This window comes from Thrips palmi, unplaced genomic scaffold (genome assembly GCF_012932325.1).
Source record: "Thrips palmi isolate BJ-2018 unplaced genomic scaffold, TpBJ-2018v1 HiC_scaffold_1, whole genome shotgun sequence".
Classification (NCBI taxonomy): domain Eukaryota; kingdom Metazoa; phylum Arthropoda; class Insecta; order Thysanoptera; family Thripidae; genus Thrips; species Thrips palmi.
Window position 1 is genome coordinate 10,239,730 of NW_023144620.1, and position 18,946 is coordinate 10,258,675.

At 64.7% G+C, this 18,946-nt stretch overlaps 1 protein-coding gene across 4 annotated transcripts in view; it reads right to left on the reverse strand.

Annotated features, from left to right (window-relative positions):
• The window catches only part of LOC117639003 (fasciclin-2), a 241,599-nt gene extending 228,204 nt beyond the window's left edge, over positions 1–13,395 (reverse strand). For all 4 annotated transcript variants that reach the window (XM_034374418.1, XM_034374506.1, XM_034374330.1 and 1 more), the window contains exon 1: positions 12,886–13,395. In XM_034374418.1, coding sequence (XP_034230309.1) covers positions 12,886–12,967 — 82 coding nt within the window. In that variant the 5' untranslated portion in view covers positions 12,968–13,395. The remainder of the gene's footprint in view (positions 1–12,885) is intronic.
• Positions 13,396–18,946: the final 5,551 nt, after the last annotated feature.

Below are 18,946 nucleotides of genomic sequence, written 5' to 3' on the forward strand. Positions count from 1 at the left end.
GGGCATTCGGTCAGCCGAGGCCCGAGGCCTGGACCCTGGGCCTTGGCGACCCTCCCAGGGGCGGCCTCGCGCACCGCTTCGCACTGCGTCCCGCGTCCCGCGTCCCAAGGCCGTTTAACTCCGCGGTTCGCTGCCTGAATGTGCCATATCTCATCATTAGCCACGACGGCTGCCTCGCACGGCCAGGCCGCGGCCGCCATGACGAAGGAGCACCTCCAAGACCTCGAAGTCGACGACGTCGAGGACGTCGAGGGCCACGACAAGCAGGTGCGAAGCGCGCGCCGCTTCCACGCCCCGCCGCCCAGGGTTCTCGTCGGCCGCGCAACCACCCCGATGTGACGGCCTAGAGCGGCCTAGACTAGTCTAGGGCTCTAGGGAAGCCTAGGGCAGCCTAGGGCAGCGCGTCGGCGAATTAGAGCCCCAAAGGCCCGGGGCCCGGGGCCCGGCCGACGGCCCTGAGCCCCGCGTCAAGGGCGGCCGATGTGAAGCGACGCGCACGAGTGAACTTAAATTCCCTTGTTATGACAGGACAACGCCCCGCCGGGCCGCGCTCGCCTTGCTCGCCTAGGCGGCCCGGGCAGACGCCAAAATGCGTTAGTTGGCTGCCGCCAACGAAGGGTGGCCAAAACAGCCACCGTATTATCGGGCGCGTCGCTCGTCGCTGCCTTCGGGTTTTCATTTTCAACCGAGCGGCCGAGCTCCCCGTCGGACCTTCGGACCTTCGGACTTGCGACTGAATGGGTCGCACAGTGACGCCGAAGGCAGCGAAGGCAGCGAAGGCAGCCAGCGGCGGGAGGCCAAAGACGGAAGGGCAGGCCAATGGGGATGAAAAGCTGGGCAGTCCTTTCAGCCGACAGCCCCGCCAGCCCCGCCACACAGACAGCACGGATCCGCAGTCCATCAAACACATACACACACACGCGGGCGCACACATACACACACACACACACACGCGCGCTCGGAGTCGCGTCTAGGATGGCCTGCGCAAACAGGGCCACGGCGTTCCAGCTGGAAATGTTTGAGCAGTCCGCCAGATGGCACCACCACGGCCAGCAGGGCCAGCAGGGCCAGCACGACGACGGCGACGTCGCGCACCAGGCCGTGCCAGGGCCGCCGTGCCAGGACCGTGCCGGGGGCGCCTCCTGCAGCCGGCGTTTGCCACCGCGCCACGACGTCGGCGGCCCCAGCCTCGGCCCCAGCGGCCCGGAGAGTTGAAAACCGAACAAAAAGTGACAGGCAAACAAAGGAAAGCGGAGAGAACGGGTGCGTGGTAGGGGCCCGGGGGTGGGGGGTGGGGGGCCCAGAAGGACGCGAGGGGGTGGGTGGCCTGCACTGCGTGGCACTGCGTGCTGTAGTCGGGCCAACAGGGTGGCTGAGCGCACGGCCAACACGGAACTGCTGGCTCGGCTTTCGGTCACTTCCCCGCCAGACCCACATTCATGGGGTCGCTGCCGCGCTGGCGCTGCGGACCGTCACAAGTCTCACCACCTCACTGCGTGCACTGCGTGCGCTCAAGCCCACCGCCCTTCGGCCGCAACGAGTGTACCGCCTCGCCACGCGCCGCCATCTACGCCCAAAGGAAAGTGCTGCGTGCTTCGGCCTTGGAGCAACGAGCTGCACGACCAAGACGAGCACCATGTGCACCGCCGGCAACTGCCTCCCCCTGGAGAGCTCGGGGGGGGGGGGGGGGGGGGGGGCAAAGGGGGCAAAGAGCGTGCTGCGTCGCAAAACTTGGCCGGGCCGCCCCCTGCAGCCCCCTGCAGCCCCCTGCAGCCCCCTGCAGCCCCCTGCAGCCCCCTGCAGCACCCCGCGCAAGTCCAAGGCTGCAAAGCCTCGACCAGACAAGCATGCTGCGGCAGGCCCCGGCAGGCCGCGCAGGGTAGCCAACCTTACAAGGACCGCCCTCATTTCCGGTCGCTACGTTCCTTGAATAAGAGATGCGACCAGACGGCGGCCGTGGTGGCGGCACTGGCGGCGGCACTGGCGGAGGCGCGGGACGGGGCCGTGCCGGGGGCAGCGACAGCGCACTGCGTCGCGGGGAGCGGCCCCGGAATAGGGTTCGAGAGGTTAAAACTCTCGTTCGATTAATCGCTCGCCTTGAATCGAAAGGAACGACGGCATGTTTCGATTACAGACGATTAAATAAACTCGCGACGTCCATGGCGACGACCGCGCCTGAGGCGATAGGAGACTCGATGGCCGCAAACGCTCGGCGCTCGCGGCATAGCATCCCGACGCCGGCCGGCCAGCCATCTCCCACATAACTCATACCTCTGCTGGTCAGCCGCACAACCATTCCGCAGAGAATACAGTACACTCGGCCCTCCCTTGCTATGCAGGCAGACCAGCTCACACACACACACACACACACACACATGCATGCAGGCACACACATGCAGGCACACACTCCACAACTCGTTACGTTGCTTGTGTGCTTAGGCCTGCATAGCTCCTGCCGCCGCGGCCGGTCGAAGCCAGCATGAAGCCAGCATGAAGCCAGCCAGCCCGGCCGATGGTTCGCTCCGTTGTTCGTCTGATTCACGATCCGTTTCGCGAAGGCTTGTCCGAGCCCTGCCGGAGCCCTGCTGCTCTGCGCTGCTGCTGGTCCCTTTCGTATGTGAACCTCAGCAATGATGATGCGACCGGGAAGATAGCGACTAGCACGTCCGTCCGCCCCGAGGCCCGCCCGAGCCCGTACCGCAGCACCGCACTCATTCCGAGAGTTGTTTTCGTCGCTTCGCCTCTCTCGCGCCCACAGGGCAGCCCCTGTGCGAGCGAGGGAGACAGAGAGACGAGTCGAAGGCCTCTCGGAATGAGTGTGCAGGTCGGGGGCAGCGGAGGCAGACCAAGACCCCGACTCCCACCGCCATGTACTGGTTCGATAAGCCCGGGCAGGACTGTGTGCCCCACTGTGTGCCCCTCCCCGCCTTCTCCCTATGCGTATTGCACACGGCCGTGTTGCCTGTGTGTGTGTCGAGCATCTCGCAACACGCTTTGTGACGGCTAATATATTTTATCGCGACCCGCAATCACGACGGCGTTTGGCCGTCCGGAGCTTTTTCAGGACGCAAGCAGATTGCATATATGCAAACCTCCGCCGCATGCACTTCCTCCGAAATGCACGTAAATCTGCCACACACGTGCGGACACGAATAGTCGTGTGTGTGTGTATGAGTGAGTGTGTGTGTGTGTGTTTTGTGTAAGTGTGTGTGAGAGAGGGGCGGATAGATGGCCCGCACCAATACAGAGTGGAGTGGTATGATGTCTAGTCGCCTCACAACGACAAAGTGCATGTCTTTGGCGGTCGGAGAGTAGCCCCCTTCCCCCCCCCCTCTTCCTCCCCAGGGCTTTTCTCCCTTACTCTAAGCCCGCGCTTATCCCTTGTAGAAGGGCCCGGGGGGCGTCCAGGGGGCGCGCGGCAAGCGAGCACTCCCGGAGGTGCTCTCCCAACGGAGAGGACGACGACGACGACGGCGGGCAGCAGCAGCAACAGACTCTCGGGGACCTTCGCCCGAGCCTTCGCCTCGCTCCCGATCCGGGACGTGTAGGAGGGCCTCATCCTGCAGACCCACTTTTGCCAGACCCGCATCGCAGACTCCGCCAGCCAGCACGCTCATGCCGGACATTTCGTCGCCCCGACTCTCTCGCACTCATGCGGCGTTCCGGAGGAGTGCGAGCGAGACGGGGCGAAGTAATCCCTCAGCAGCCGACACCGACCGACCGACCCAAGGGCCGAGCAACACACTGGCAAACGGCGCGGCTTGCATTTGCAATGGTGGCAGCGGCCGCCGCGGCCAGCACGGGGCAGGGTAGGCAGACCCGCAGCGCAGGCGAGTCGGGCGGCCGGCCCGCCTGCCAGGCGCTTCCTAGCCTGCTCCTGTCCTGCAGTTCACAGGCGACTGAGGCCGAGACGGTCACCGAGTGGGCGGGGTGCGGGAGGGGAGTCGGCGGACAAAGCGCCGCCGCCGCCGTCCTGCCGCCGCACCGCCGGACACGGAGACAGGGGACGCAGGCGATGCATTGGTCTGCATGTGGGGCAACGCGTCCTGCAGGCTAGGCAGGCCGGCGGGACAGGATGCACAACACAAGACGCCCGCATACTCCTCACTGCGTTGCACTGCGCCGCACTGCGCGGCCCCCTCCGGGGCCTCCGCGTCCACGTCTCGGAGGCTCGGCCCCCACCCCACCGAGGCCCTCGCGGAGGACGCAACACGCCGTACGTCACAACACGGGGCAGTAATCGCGCGTCCGGGACGGCCACGGCAACACGACACGGACAAACGACGACGGGGCGGCGGCGGCACGGAGGGGCGGGCTGGCCGTCGACGCGGCAGTCGTAGAACGTTGTCCTACCCTAGAACCTGCATTTCAAGACTCCTGGCCGGACTGCGCCCGGAAGCGAACGCACCTCATACGCGCCCAGATAGACAATCTTGCCGCTGCCGCGCCCCCTCGCAGCCCCTTTCAAACTACCCCGAGGGGGGCCCGGCGGGGCCCGCGCACAGTCGACTCCATTACTGCTTGACACGAAAACGCCATTCGCTACCATCTTTCTCTTGCCCCCCTCTCTCCCCCTCCCCCGCCGCGAGCGCATTGGCGCGCCGTGGCGCGGAGTGGCGCCGCGAGTCAAAAGTCCCGAGTCCGCCTCACATCCATTCGCATATCGGGCCGGAATGGCGCGGCTCGGCTCGGCGCGGCTCGGCTCGGCTCGGCTCGGCTCGGCTCGGCTCGGCTCGGCTCGGCCCGGCTCGGCTCGGCTCGGCCGGTCATCCAGGGAGTATGCCAGGCACTGCCAGGGACCGGGCGCGCCGCGTCATGGATTCATTTGAATACGCCGACGCGACGTCGCAGCGCCAAACTGTCGCGAATTTACATCCACTCTTCATTCAGCCCATTTGCTTTTGATTTGATGGCGTCGCTGCATTCCTCGACTCACGCAGCATGCCTTTTGTTTTCATTTACTTTCTATTATGATTTTTCTTTTCAGTTGGGGTGGTATGTACCTATCGGTGCGGGTACTACTACTACGTGCGACATCAGCACTCCCACTACCCCACCCCCGCCCCACCTGCTGGCAGACTGGCAGGCAGCCTCTCCAGAGACAGAGAGAGACGCACCGATGCGCGTTTGCCAGTGCAGTGGTACCCGCGCGGTCATCGCGCAGGTGCAATTAGCCAGGACGGCATTCTGCACGGCCGGCCGGCCAGCCGCCGCCAGCCGGGCCACTTCGTCGCCCTGCCTCTCTCGCACCCCGACGGCACGCCCCGTGAGTGCGACAGAGACAGAGCGACGGGACGACCCTCTTCGGACGTCCGTTCCGCTTGCCGTTTCAGGCCGTCGTCGCGCGGCCGCGCAGTCCTCTGACCGAATCCAAGGCTCCGCTGCCGACACGGGGACCGACGCGCACGTATTTGCAAGAAAGGGGAGCCCAGGCCCAGCCCGGCCCAGATGGAAGGGGGAGACAGCAAGCGATTCAAGCGTTAATTGCAGTCATTAGAAGAGCGTCTGCAGTCGAGGTCCACACATTCAGAGTCACATATACTCACACATACACACACACGCTAAACGTGCGCGCACTCACACACGTACGCGAAGCCGAGCCGGGGGAAGTACTTGCAAGTTGCCGCCGCTCGCGGCCCACCTTCCCTCCTCGCCTGCCTTCCTTCCCACCGGTGCAGTGCGATGCGAGGCGGCGCGGGGAGGGGGGGGAGGAGGCACTCCGCCCGGGATACAGTCAACAGCGGACCAAAAGTAAGTAGCATGCGCGTCTTGGACGAACTTGACTTACTCCAACGCAACCCCTATCCCCAGGGGACGTCCCCCCCCCCCCACTAGTAGTAGAAGGGCCCCCGAGCTACGCGCCCCGCCGCGCCCCGCCGCACCCCGCCGCACCCCGCCACGCCCCGCCGCACCCCGGTACGCTGGCCTAGTCAGGCAACCGACATGGCGGACGCGGGCCCCGGCCCCACCACCATCGATCCCCAACCTCAGGACGGCGCGCAGGGTGCCGGGCAGGGTGCCGGGCACCGCGCACATCGCCCTGGGTACGTACAGAGTACAGGGGGCGACGCGAACGCCGCGGACGCCGAGCCCCTCGTCGTCGCGACGGCCCGTTAGGGTGACTCTACGCATCGATTTGACGGGGCACGGCCGGCACGGCCAGCACGGCCGCGCCAAGCCCCGCCTCGACCACCGGATGCCATCCCTTTTGTTTTCCAATAGGCCCCGCGCCGAGGCAGCGCTGCGCAGAACGTAACATTGCACAACTTATTGCGTTTACTAATGGCAAACTCGTAAAGCCACAAAACTGGTCTGGTCTGCAGCCTCTGCAGCCAGGCTGGGCTGCGCTGGGCTGCGCTGGGCTCGGCCGGAGAGCACCGGCGCGGAATGGGTAAACACTTGCAACGGCGATTACGGACAGGCCGGAGGGAAATGTGCGCGGCGCGCGGCAAAAACCGAGGCGTTCCCTCGGCACCCCGTGCACACACTGGCAGACGACCAGGGACGCCGCTAGCACGCGTCATCGCCGTCGTCATCGTCGTCGTCGACGTCGTCACACACCTGAAACGACGAAACAAACACGCCGGAGCCGTTCCGGCCGCCAAGGCTGCCCGTCGCGCACCCTCGTCTCGGGGTCATTATGACTGGGGCAGGGGGGCGGCGGGCCGGGAGGGGAAGGGGGAGGGGGCCCCGCGGGGGGTTAACGTGTTTCCAGCCATTGCCCTGCAGCCGGCTGCGGCTATCGCTCTTCGCGCCCCCGCGGGCCTGCTGGCCCGGCCGTGGCGCGCCCTGCCGCGCCCGGATAGCGGCCCGGAGGCCGTGGAGGCCCTGCCCAAACACAATGCTTTTACGGGGAACATCTCTCCGCGCGGCCGAGGCGAGGCGCCGCGGCACGGAGCGCGGCGGGGCGTGGCGGCTGAGCGCCGAGGCGGTTAGGGCGATGTACGCGAGCTGCAGCACTCGGCGCGGCCAGAGCAGCCCGTCAGCGGCCCGGCCAGACAAATGCGGCCTCCGCACTTACACAGTGGGCCACACACGCGCACGCACTCGCTCCGGCAAAACGGCGGGACGAATGGCTCACAGTCTGGCGGAATTCCCCGCGGAGGGGTTCGATACACGGCGACGGATGACGCGGATTGACCCCCCCGAGGATCACCACGGGAGCCACCACGACCACCACGGCGCCGCGATATACGCGGAGCGATGCAGAGGCGGCCGTTTGGCGCCGCGCCCGCTGCGGCCCCTTCCAGGCCTGCCAGGCCTTCCAAGCCGCCCAGCCTTCCCTTCCCGCGCGGCCGAGCGAGGCAAAGCGGAGTTTGGGGTTCGGGGGCTCGCCGGGCTGGCCGCGGCCGAGGGACCACAAAGCAGAGTCAAGGCTGGCCGGGCTGGCCGGGCTTGGGCTTGCCAAGGCTCAGCTCAAAGCCAGGCCGCCTAATTCCCTGTCGATAAACTCGGCCTCGCGGGCGCGGGCGCGGTGGCCACGGCGGCGCGCTCCTCGGCCAGCCGGACGGCCTCGGCGGGCAGCGCAGCGCGCGCAGCGCCCCGGATGGTCTCGTTATACGGCAACGCAAACGGAAACGCGCATCAAGGGGAGAGCCCGGCAGACAATGGAGACGGGCATGCAGGCAATCGGCTTGGCTTGCCTCTGGCTTGCCTTGCCTGTTTGTTTTTCATCCGTCCTGCTCGCGTTACAGGGGCAGGGCGGAGCAGGGGCCTAAGGAGCGGGCACTAGACGGGCCGTTCGGTCGGTAAGGCACACCGCCAACAATAAGTGCATCGGGCTGACCGACGCGCCGACGCCGCGTCATGCCTGGAATCCGAGGCCTCCGAGCCTCCAATCCAAACGTCGCCGCGCTGCTCTTTGTTCTGCAATCAGAGAGAAAGAGGCGCATGCCGATGCGACGCGCCGCGCCGTGCCGTGCCTGGCCGCAGTGCCCGCCGCGGCGCGGTGGAAGTCGTGACACGACGATCGAGGGCCGACGCGCCAAGCCTCAGTCAGTCACACCCGGTTACACAACAAGAGTGGATCAGGCGCGGGGCGCGGGGCGCGGCGTTGTCGCGAAAAGGGGATCGGAGGCACGACAAGTCCGACGACTCCTGCCGTCCCGCCAGGGCTGCACCGCTGCGCTTCCTTTCCCAGGCACGCTGCCGCGCTGGCGGACGCTATCATCGGCCCGCGCCCTGGCCTGGCCCCGGCCGTGGGAGGCGGCAGCCAGAGGCAGCCAGCGGCAGCAGCAACAAAGCTACCATTTCAGAGGACAACTTTTAATCGGGCTGGTGGAGAATGTCCGGCGTCTTGGCGCAGACGCGCAGACCTTGAGGCCGCCGGGCGACTCTTTTTCAGGAACACGTATGTACCGGCGCGGCTGGCCGGCTGGCCCGGCTGGCCTGGCAACACAGCGAGCGATACTCCCTGCCATCTGCCAGGCCGTGCCCGCCGTGCCCGCCGTGCCGGGCATCCAGGACCTTTCCCCTTCCCCTCTCTCCGCGTCCAGCGGCCCCTCCCCTCCCCTCCCCTCCCCGCGGCCCTCTCCGGCCCGTCCGGTGTAAACCGGCCTCGGTCGTAACGCGGAAAGGCGAGCCAAAGGCGGCCGAAGCAGCCGAAGGCGCGCCATCCTCGTTTTCCCGCCGAAACTCCCCCTTCTCCCCCTCCCCTTCCCCAAGCCCCACGCGGCGTCAACCTCCGCGACGCCGACGCCACGCGCGTCTGGCTGCTTCTGGCCTGAGCGGCCCCAGCGGCCTAGCCCGCAGCTGTGGCTGGAAAAAGACACATTTCGGTCATAAAACAAGAGGGGGACGCCACGCCGCCGCCGCCTCCCGACGGCTGTGCCCCGAAGGCGAAAGTGTCAACGGATTCAAACGGGGGCCCGGGCCTAGCAGGGCCTAGCAGGGCCGGGTTCGATCAGCCGCCGCGTCGCCGCGGCTGCCGCGCTACGCCCCGCTTGCACAACAGGGCCGTTGCGGCGAGGCGTTCTGTTCGGCACGTTCGGAAGGGAACGCCCCGCCGTGCCTCGCCGCCGAAGCCGGACTGGGGCCACTCTGCACGCCCGGCACGCCACGCCCGCCGCGCCAGCCACGGTGTATAAGTTCGGTCACGTCGCACTTGTCAACGTGTTCCCGCAAAGTCGCGGCTCGTCCAGGCCTCGTCCAGTCCGCCATCCAGGCCGCCCCCACGACCCTCACTCACTCCTCGAGACAGGACAGTGCCTCTCCGCGGACTGGCGTCACCGTCGCCCCGGACTCTCGGACCGGCCTTAAATTATTCCGGGCCGGCTTGCACGACGAAGACGACGAAGACGACGAGCACCGCGAGGCAGCGCGCCAGGAAAGGAGTGTATAAACAACCGGCCGCGCCCGCGCAATCTGCACGACAACGAGACCGTCAAATCCGTTACCGATTTGTGGCCGCCACTCGCCGCGTCGCCGCGTCGCCGCGCCCGTCTTTCGAGCCGTCTTTGCATCCAGAGCGACACAACCTGGCCGAGGCGGCAGTTGGGGCGCTGTTGGCTGTTCCCAGCGCCCTGCCCCGCGGAGGAGGGGCGGGAGGGGGCGGGCGACGCCGCCACGCCCCAGCACGGCATGGCCGGCACGCCGAGCGCGCTCCGGCTGTACTCTCAGCTCGCGCGCAACTCAAGAACACACATAAGCACGTCCTCTGGACCCGGCCGCGGCCCGCGCCGCCCCGCGCCGCCCAGCACTCCACGTCGTGGCGACTCTAGCTCGAGCCAACACAAAGCCACAAAGCGACTCACAAAACAAGGACATCGATGGTGAGCGGCGGTAGCCCGGCAGCGGTATGGGATGGTTGGTGGCCACAGAATGCCGGACCATTTCCCACGAGCGTTTTGGCTCGACCCCCGCAGCCCCCGCCCCTGATCTTGGCCCCGGCGTCGTCGTCGTCACCGCGTCCAACTGCCGTTCCGAGTGTGCCGCCATCTCCGCGCGGCGGGGGCCGTCGTCCTGGCAACGACGCGATGCAGGCGGGCTGCAGGCGGGCGCCTCTGGCAGACAGGTGCAGCGTCTCTGAATGATTGGCGCCACCGAGGCGCCACCGTCGATGCCCCAAGCCGCGAGGACCCCGAAGTCACTATACTCTAGACGCGTTTTGAGCTCCAGAGTCGCTAAACAGGACTCGAACCGAACGTGTGACCCCCCAAGGGATTGCTCTCCGAACGAGGAATCCATTGGTGGGGTCACACGTTCGGTTGGAACCCCATTTGGCGACTTTAGAGTTCAAAACGCGTCCGGGATTTTGACCGCCAGCGGTCTTCTGGCCCACTGTACTGTAGCGCCCTGGCAGCTTCCCGGACGCCAGGACGGCCGGGCAGCGCGGGGGGCAGCACAAATTGCCACGGAAGGCCGGAGTAATGTTCAAATAAAAAGATAACAATGTTTTCTGGGGCCGCGCCGGCGACTACTGCAAGGCCGGGCTATGAGCGCGCGCTCTCCCGGGATCGAATCCCGGCCCCGCCGGAGGAAGTCGCCAACTTGTTTCATAAAAATGGAAAGCAGAGCTGCAGCGGGTGCGGCGGCGCGGTGTAGAGTCGTATCGGGGGCCAGGCAGGGCAAGCAGGGCCGGCCAAAAGCACGGCGCCCTGGCGCCGGCAGGGTCTTCAGTCTCGGGTTCGACCCCCGCCGATAGGCCTGTGAATTGGCCGCTCAAAGGGAAGGGCGGCGATGGCGGCGCGGAGGATCGCCCCCGCGACACGCCGCTATCACGCGCAGGGAAAGCGTCCCTCTCTTGTTCTAGGCGAAGGGCGCGCTGCCTAATTAGCGCTACATGTGGCGCCGACGGCACGCCGACGCCACGCCGACGGCGACCCCAATCTGTTTCCGGTCACTTCCAGAGCATCCCGAGGCGAGATCCACCAGAAATTGGCCAGAAATTCGGCCCCGCGGGCGGAAAGGTTCCGGGAGCAGGCCGAGCAGGCCCTGCTGGCTGGCGCCTTTGACTCCGACCGACGATTAACTTCCCGCGCAACTCCGATGACGGATTTAATTAGAAAACTCGCGCGCGAGCGACGACGAGTAACACGGAGAAATCACAAAGCAAATTGAGTTTGGGCGAGTTGTTGTTTGGCGCGCGGCTGGCCCGGTCAGGTAGAAAATGTTCCGATACATTTCACGTCGGATCGGACGGGCCTATCCGTGGCCTGACGGGGCGGGCCAGGCCCGGGTGGGACCGACGGGGGCGGATCGACGGATCGGCGGAAAGGCGGCAAGGCGTGGCAGGGGGAAACTTCAAGTGGATAAGCCACCTGGAGCTCGGGCGGCAACTCACCACACGACGACCAGACGAAACAATCCCCCGCTGCCAGTGTGTGTGTGTGTGTGGTGTGAGTGGTGTGTGTGTGTCGGTGAGTGAACTCGTCCGTGTGAAAGCGAGAGTGTGTGTGCGTGTGATGGATGCCCTGTGCACCGCCATAGGGGCACACAGTGGGCACACATTGCCGAGGCCCGGGGGACACATTTCGAGAGCATTCCTCAAGCCGACAACACATCCCCCGCCTTCGAGAGGCTTTCCCACAATTGGCCGTGGATTCCTAATCGCAGGCGTACTCCGTCCGAATCGACAAACGAAAATAACCTCGACACGAAAAGGACATGCAAATTTGGAACCATTCCGAACGCGGAATCATTTTCGAGCTTCAAGCGCCGTGGAAATTGAAGCTCGGCAAAGACCGTGAAAACGGCGTCGCCCCGCTGCTTCGCGTGGCTTCACGCCGGGCGAGCGCGCAGCGAGCTTTATGACACGTTTTGACACGGACTGTACCGCGGAGGTCACTGACTTGGCGGCCAGCCCGTCCCAGCCCGGCGCGGCCCAGCGGCCCAGCGGCCCAGCGCTCGGCCCCGACGCGGCACTGCGCCACTGGAGCGGGGCAGCACTAGCGGAGCGGCGCTGGAGCTCTGTGGGCCAGCTGGACCGTCACCGTCACCGCGGGGACTTCCCTCGCCCGGCGCCTCGGCCTCGATGACGCGGACTGTACGCGTGACTGTACACTCGGCTCGCGGAGCTCGCGCATGCTGGACCGGAATATTCCCACTCGCCGCGCAGTATCCACGCACTCCACGCACTACTGTACATCCCCGCCGAGTTTTCGCGCGACGCCGCAAAAGAACGAGACGCCAGACGCCTGTGACTCATTGCGAGTTTTTTGTTGGCGTCCGGAGCGCGCGGTCTGCGCATTCCCAGGAAGACGGAAGGGCCGATCCGTCCGGCATTCTGCGGACTGATTCCGAGAGTCTGTCTCTCTCGCACGCATGCCAACGCACCTTGAATGCGAGAGAGACACTCGGAATCAGTCGTTGCGGCATGGCGGACCGGCTGCAGGACTCAGGGCGCAGTGGCGCAGCACGCAGTTGCTGTCATCGCGTCGCCGGGAGGGCGACGGAGGACCGCTCTGGATGCTGGCGCTGGCCGTGCTGGCCATGCTGTCCCGTGCACCTGCCCGTCGGCATGCCGCGGCCGGCAGACGGCGGACAGACAGGACGACAGGACGCAAGCCGGGACGGGGCGGCCGAGCCGAGCGGAGCGCGGAGCTCGGCGGAGCACAGCCGAGGCGAGCCGGGAGAGCATGGCGTTCCGCATGAAGGACGGAGCACGGCGAGCACAGTCGGTCCGGCGTAACTTTGCCCCCTCCCGACCGGCCGGCCGCAAGCTACGCCACGCTACGCCACGCTACGCGCCGCCGCTACCTGTGGCCGCGGCAACCGCGCAGGTAGGAGTGGGTGCAGCGGTGCAGCGCCGTGCTGGCTGAGCCGCAGCCGCGCCGCCGTGCCCGGCCCAAGGCTGCAGGCACTGCAGCGCGCTGGCCTAACCTTTCAAGACACACGTGCGCTTACAGTGTGCTTACAGTGTGCTTACAGTGTGCTTACAGGACTCACCTTTAAACGTAGCGACGAGGAGCAAGGCGTAGATCCACCAACGCCCCCCTCCGCCGGACTCCGTCATCTTCCTGGTCTTCATTGTCTCGACGCTCCCCCGCGACTGTTTCACAATAATGCACACTGTTTCCAGCAGAAACACAGCGGGTCGTCACTTCTGCCTCACACACTTGTCACTCGGCTTGCACTTTGGGTTATCCAGGGCACTCGACACTTTGGGCACACACACTGCCTCGTCACAGAAACCACTTGTTAGACACTTTCACACCTGTCACGGCCACACCCGCACTGACAGCACAGTCCGTCCACGACGGCCACCTTAATCTTCGGAGAACAGACGCCCCTGCTGTGGGCAGGGCGTCGCTGGGCGTCGCGACGCTGCTTGAAGGCGTCGGTGTTGGCGCGGGGAATGCGAGGGCGAGTGCCGATCGGCGTAGCGTACGTAGCACTGGACGTTCGCGACGCGAGCGCGGGACTCCCCGACGCGGACCTGGCGACTGCTCGCGGCCAACTGTGTTGAAGCGGTGAGCGGCGGGTTCCCTTCCCGCCGGAGCGTCCCGTCCCGTTCGGGCCGCCGCGGCACCACAGCGCACGCGAGTCGTAGTTGCCGCCTCCGCCGCACCGCTCGGCGGCGCCACCGTCCAGCCGGCGCGGGCCTCCCCCTCCCACCCCATCCCACCCCCTCACCTCTCCGCCGCGATCGCGAACGGCGCGTATCGCACTGGCCTTATCTGCGGCCGCGCAGCCGCCACACCTTGCCGTGGTCACCGGCACTAGCAGGCACGGGCGGGGCGTTCACTTGCACAATGAGACGTGATGGCGTCTAGCGCCTAACGGCAGCGCGAAGCAGCACGGTCCAGATCTCTGGATCGAGCGCCGCTAGCGGGTACTCGGTACGCGCGTCGAGGTAACGCCCTCGCTGCGACTTGCGGCAGCGAAAGCCCAGCGCTGCACGCACTACATCCACGCCGCCGTCCACGAGGACAGCGCCACGACCCCGGCTGCAGCCTGCAGGCTACCGAGCGCACTGACTCATCCGGAGACAACTCGCCACCCACGCCCCCCTCCCGAGAGAACCGCCGCGGGGACGACGTGGGGCCTACCTCACACACGTGCTGGGCCGCGTCCACCTGGAGGACGGCGGCGTCGAAAAAAAGAAACGAACTTCCGGCAAACGCGTGTACGTATTGAGGGGAAAGCGTTTCCGTCGTTTATTGGATGAGACGTGGTTGGTGGGCGTCTGTGCGAAAGCACCCTCGCACTGCCCCATATGGAAAGGGCTTGCTGGGGCCTTATTGCTCGCTGGGGGGGGGGGGGGTGCCCTGCGGCTCCAGCAGGGGTGTCCCTCAACAAGACCTCTCACCGCGCATTGCGAGTTCCATTCATCAGAAAAGGAGGAGACAGAGGGAGCCACTGGACTACGTCCCGCCCTGTCCCGACGGTCTCTCAAACTCTCCCCCCCCCCCTTTCTCTCTCTCCCTCTCCCGCGCACCACACGACTCTCCGGAAACACAGCCAGGCTTGATCTTTTCGATAATGTTCGAGTACAATATTGCTAGGTGAAAAGGAGAAATCTCTTTAGCCAAACCGTAAAAAAAATGTCGCGCGTATAAAATACAGAGCAGCGACCTAGAAACGAACTAAGCCGGCCCTCATCATTGCCGATGAAGCAAAAGAGTTGGAGAAAATGTGTTTCTAGAACACATTGTTGGGCGCACGGCGCGAGCTGGCTGATAAATTCAATCGAGAGGGGGAGGCAGCCAGGCCGAGCCAGGCAGCCGTGGATGCGATTGAGAGGAACTCAGCCCCGCGTATAGGGGAGTACACTGGGAGTACAGAGCGATTCCCTTTTAATAGGCCATCATCATCGAGTCGGCTTTAATTAGCCGATGATGGATAGACATGCCCCCACCTCTCAGGCCTCGGTCGTTCCCCCGGCCACCGGCAGAAAATTCCATTTACAGGAACACATAATTTCAATTTCGATTTCTGGTTTCCATCAGGCCCATTTCACAATTATCAAACATCCAACGGCATTGGACAGATTTCGCAGAGTCCTGGGCGCGCTTGTATCTTGAAGTAGGCTGGTATTTGCCGGGTCGGCCCCTTCGCCAGGTGAGCCCCACGCCCCACGGCGCGGTAGTCTGCTGTCGCGGTCTACGCGTCTACGCACGAGGGCCGAGGGTGTAGCTAGCGGCGGCGTAGCAGCGACGTAGCCAGGGCCGGGTTACCGCAGCACTGCGGTGCGGTCGCTTTGAGTGCGGGCGTATCACGCGCACGACTACTCCCAGGCCACCCCGCCGCACCCCGCCGCGCGCCCGCCCCGCCCCGCCCCGCCGCGCCCCGCCCCGCCCCGCCGCGCCCCGCCCCGCCCCGCCCCGCCCCGCCCCGCCCCGCCCCGCCGCGAGGTATGCGATATGCCTTGCCAGGCCCTCCAGCCTTCCAGGCCTCTGGCCGAGCGCCTTACCTAACCTCACCCTTGCTCTGTGACACGTGACACCTGTGTCGTCACGTCGTCATGCACACTAGCAGCCTCGAGTGGCTGGTACACCAGTACATTAGGCAGCTGCCGCGCACGCAGTAACCCACCACCTGCGATGGGCTGGCCGGTGTCGTCTGTGCGGCCATAGCAAGGGGGCAACCACTTGAAATATTTTTGGACACAGGATTCTTCAAAGGCGGGGATTTTCGTCGAGATTTCGCAAGATTTCGCAGGAGTTCGCGTAAAAATTATGCCAGATTTCGCGAGATTTTGGTGGGATTCTGCGAGATTTCACCAGATTTTGATGGTACTTCAAGAAATTTTCTCGATTTCGAAAGGATTTTACGAGATTTCGGCCAAAAAAGTGGATTTTGCTGCGAGTGGTCGCCCCCTCGCATAAGAGTGTTGAGCTCAAGTTTTTCTCCTCACCTTTTCCTGGGTGGCCATGCACCCGGCCCGGCCAGAACTGCGCCCCGCGAGGGATGATCGACGGCTGCCCCGGAGACGGCCTCGCCGGCCTCGCCGGCCTCGCCTCTCACAGCGTGGCGTGGCGTGGCGTGGCGTGGCGTGGCGTGGCGTGGCGTGGCGTGGCGTGGCGTGGCGTGGCGTGGCGTGGCGTGGCGTGGCGTGGCGTGGCGTGGCGTGGCGTGGCGTGGCGTGTCCCCCGAGAGAAATCGCAGAAAAATGGATGGGCCGAGCATGGGGTCTCCTCGCTGGGCGTCGCTGGGGTTTCCATCACGCCACTCCGACGTGTATGAGATGACTCAACGAGTCCTTTGTTGCAGGACGGCCCCCGCCGCGCGGCGCCCTAAAATATTGAGTCACTAAGTAAATTGGAGCGGACAAAAACAAAATAAAAACAACAACAACAACAAAAAAAAAAAAACAGTAACAAACGATGTGGTGGCGAGCTTCCGCTGAGGGGAAATAGCCCAATCCCAACCAGGAAGAGTATTGAATTTTTGATTCGGGTTTGTCGAGGATTCAAAGAATCTGGCACGTAAGCCGGAACTGGTGGTGCTGCGCCCCCGAGGCCAGCGCCAGTGGGGTTGACCTTGTTTCCGGGTCTGGTTCCTGTCATGGCAAAGCTGTCCTCTGGGGCGCAGGCAGCGCAGGCAGCACGGGACGAAGCGAAACCGGCACCGAGACATAAACTGATGCGTGTGGGGCGCGGATAGGGGGGGGGGGGTGGCTGACACAGGGGGCTGACGCGGGCCCCACCGAGGGTGCAAAAGGGAGACACGGAGTGGGGGCGCATCCAGCACTACCACAAGAAGGTGACTCAGCATCGGATGTTGATATGAAGCCCCCTTCACCCCCGTGCTGCTGCGCACCGCTGCCCCCCGTGGGGCCGTGGGGCACAAACCACCCCTCACCTTCCTCGCCCACCCCAGGCCCAGCCCAGGGCTGCATCGGCAGCCATCGGCAGCCCAGCCCGGACCCACGGTCCCTTTCAGCTGTCAATATGCAAGAATCGCCCCATAAATTCTGCGGGGATGCTGGGGCGGCGCGGGCGGCGCGGCAGGACGGTGGGGCGCCAGGGTCCCCTGCTCGTCCCACCTGTAAGTACCCTGCCAAGATCTTCGAGGAAAACCCCGCAAGACCTTCTGCTAACTCTCAGACTGTGGAATCTCAACGCTAAAAAGATAGGACAGTCGCGGAGAGTTTCGCAATTCCGTCGTTTCGTCATAGGTGCCTGATGGGCTGCCTAACTTGCCGAACCTCAGGCGCGGGTGCGGTGCGTCAGTAGATCGCAGAGTTGCAAAGACGGTTTCTTTTTCAGCTCGCCGAGCCTTGAACCTTGCGACAGCCAACGACATCCTACGCCGCTCGACGGGGCGGCGCGAGATGGGGCGGGGTGGTGTGAGGCGGGGTGAGCGAGGACAACCCTCTTGTAGTCACCCACGCGGGGTGCCCCCCCCCTTTCCCCTCCGCAGTCACTTTACAGGCCATTGTTGGGCGTGACCCCAGCATGCACACCGCACACTTGTCACCCATTTGCGTTATGTGGATTCGTTTAGCTAAGTGAGCCGAGCCGCTGCGACACGCGCCGATGCAAAAAACCGGAATCCCCTGCTTAGGTTGCTGTGATTATTTTAAAACGCCTCTTCACTCTCCGCTGGCGGCGCTGGCGCAGCGGGGATATAGCGTCGTGTGTCGCCACGGCGGCGCGCACGGCGACAAGGAGGCAAAAAGAAAAACAAAACAACAAAAAAGCGGCGTTAGTGACGATGCAATCTGGCCGGAAGAATGAGTGATGTGGCGTGACTTGCCGCCCTTCTCCCCTCCGCACTTTACTTCCCGCGAGGTCAAAAGTAAATTAATGGAAAGTACCTGCAGCAAGCTGGCAAGCTGGCTGCAGCGCCCCTCGGGCCCTCGCCTCCAAGTCTCGCAACCTGTCCGCCGCTTATACCCCGTGTTGTTGCTCCTCTCTCTTTCAATCACGGTCCGGATTTATCGTGCCGCCAGTCGGGGGCGACACATGGCGCCACAGTGCAAATGGAATTATGAGGAACGGGGCGGGGCGGGTGCAAGGGTAAACTTTGAAATGCAATCCCGATATAACGATTTTATATCCCTGAGGAGGGAGGGAGGGATGTGCGTGGAGGGCGGGGCGGCCAGTCAAACTTTCATTACTGTCAATGATTGATGGTGGCCTTGATCATGGCCGTCACTTGCGATACAGGGGCCTTGCGTCGCGTCGCGCCGTTCCGCCTGGTTCCGCCAGTGGCGCAGCAAGGAACCAGGAACGGTCGAATGGGGCCGGCCGGACCAGTCGGGCCGAGGATCGGACAAACAATGGGGGCACTTTACGCCCCGTCCACCAGTCCTGGGGTCCAGCCTTGGAGAAAAGGTTGGTGCAGCAGTTGACCTGGAACTGGCCGCTGCTCTTCCAGTGGTGCATCGCCGCCAACGCCCACGTTGCTTGGCATGAGGGTGTAACGCGGCCGACCAGACCGACCGCGGACCGAGGCGGCGCGGTACCCTCAGCCAGCGGTGCCGCGGTGCGCAACGTGCACACACACACGGCGTGTTTGGCAAAGCTGGTTGCTTTTATTGTCTGTCCAAACGACCGCCATATATTGGCGATGTCCGGAGGCGCCCGTTCTGCACCGTTCCGCTCCCCTCCCTCCTCGGCTTGTCTCCGAGGCTCAACTCCTGGCCGCGAGCCGCGGAAAGGGAAGGGGTGGTCATCTCTATGGCGGCGGAGACGGTTTACGATTATGTTGTCATAAAGTCGCATTGATACCGAACTACAAACAGTGAGCAAGGCCAGTCCGGACTGTCTGGACGCCAAAAGTAGACATTTGTGTGCGTTATGGTCGCGATGGCCGTGCGGCGTGGCGAGCCTAGCCTAGCCGGCCGGCCGACCAAGTTTTGACAACGAAAAACGGGCTTGCCCAAGGGCTCCGCCGCTGCAGGGGAGTCAAACGAGATGCAACTCATTGTCTCCAGGATCTGTGACTGTGAGCCACCAGCCACCGAGATGCTGCGAACAACAATGCCCTCTGCCGCAACAGCGGTAGCGGGCAGGCGACAGGCGAGACGCGAGACGGCCAGCTGTTCAGGTTTCGCGCG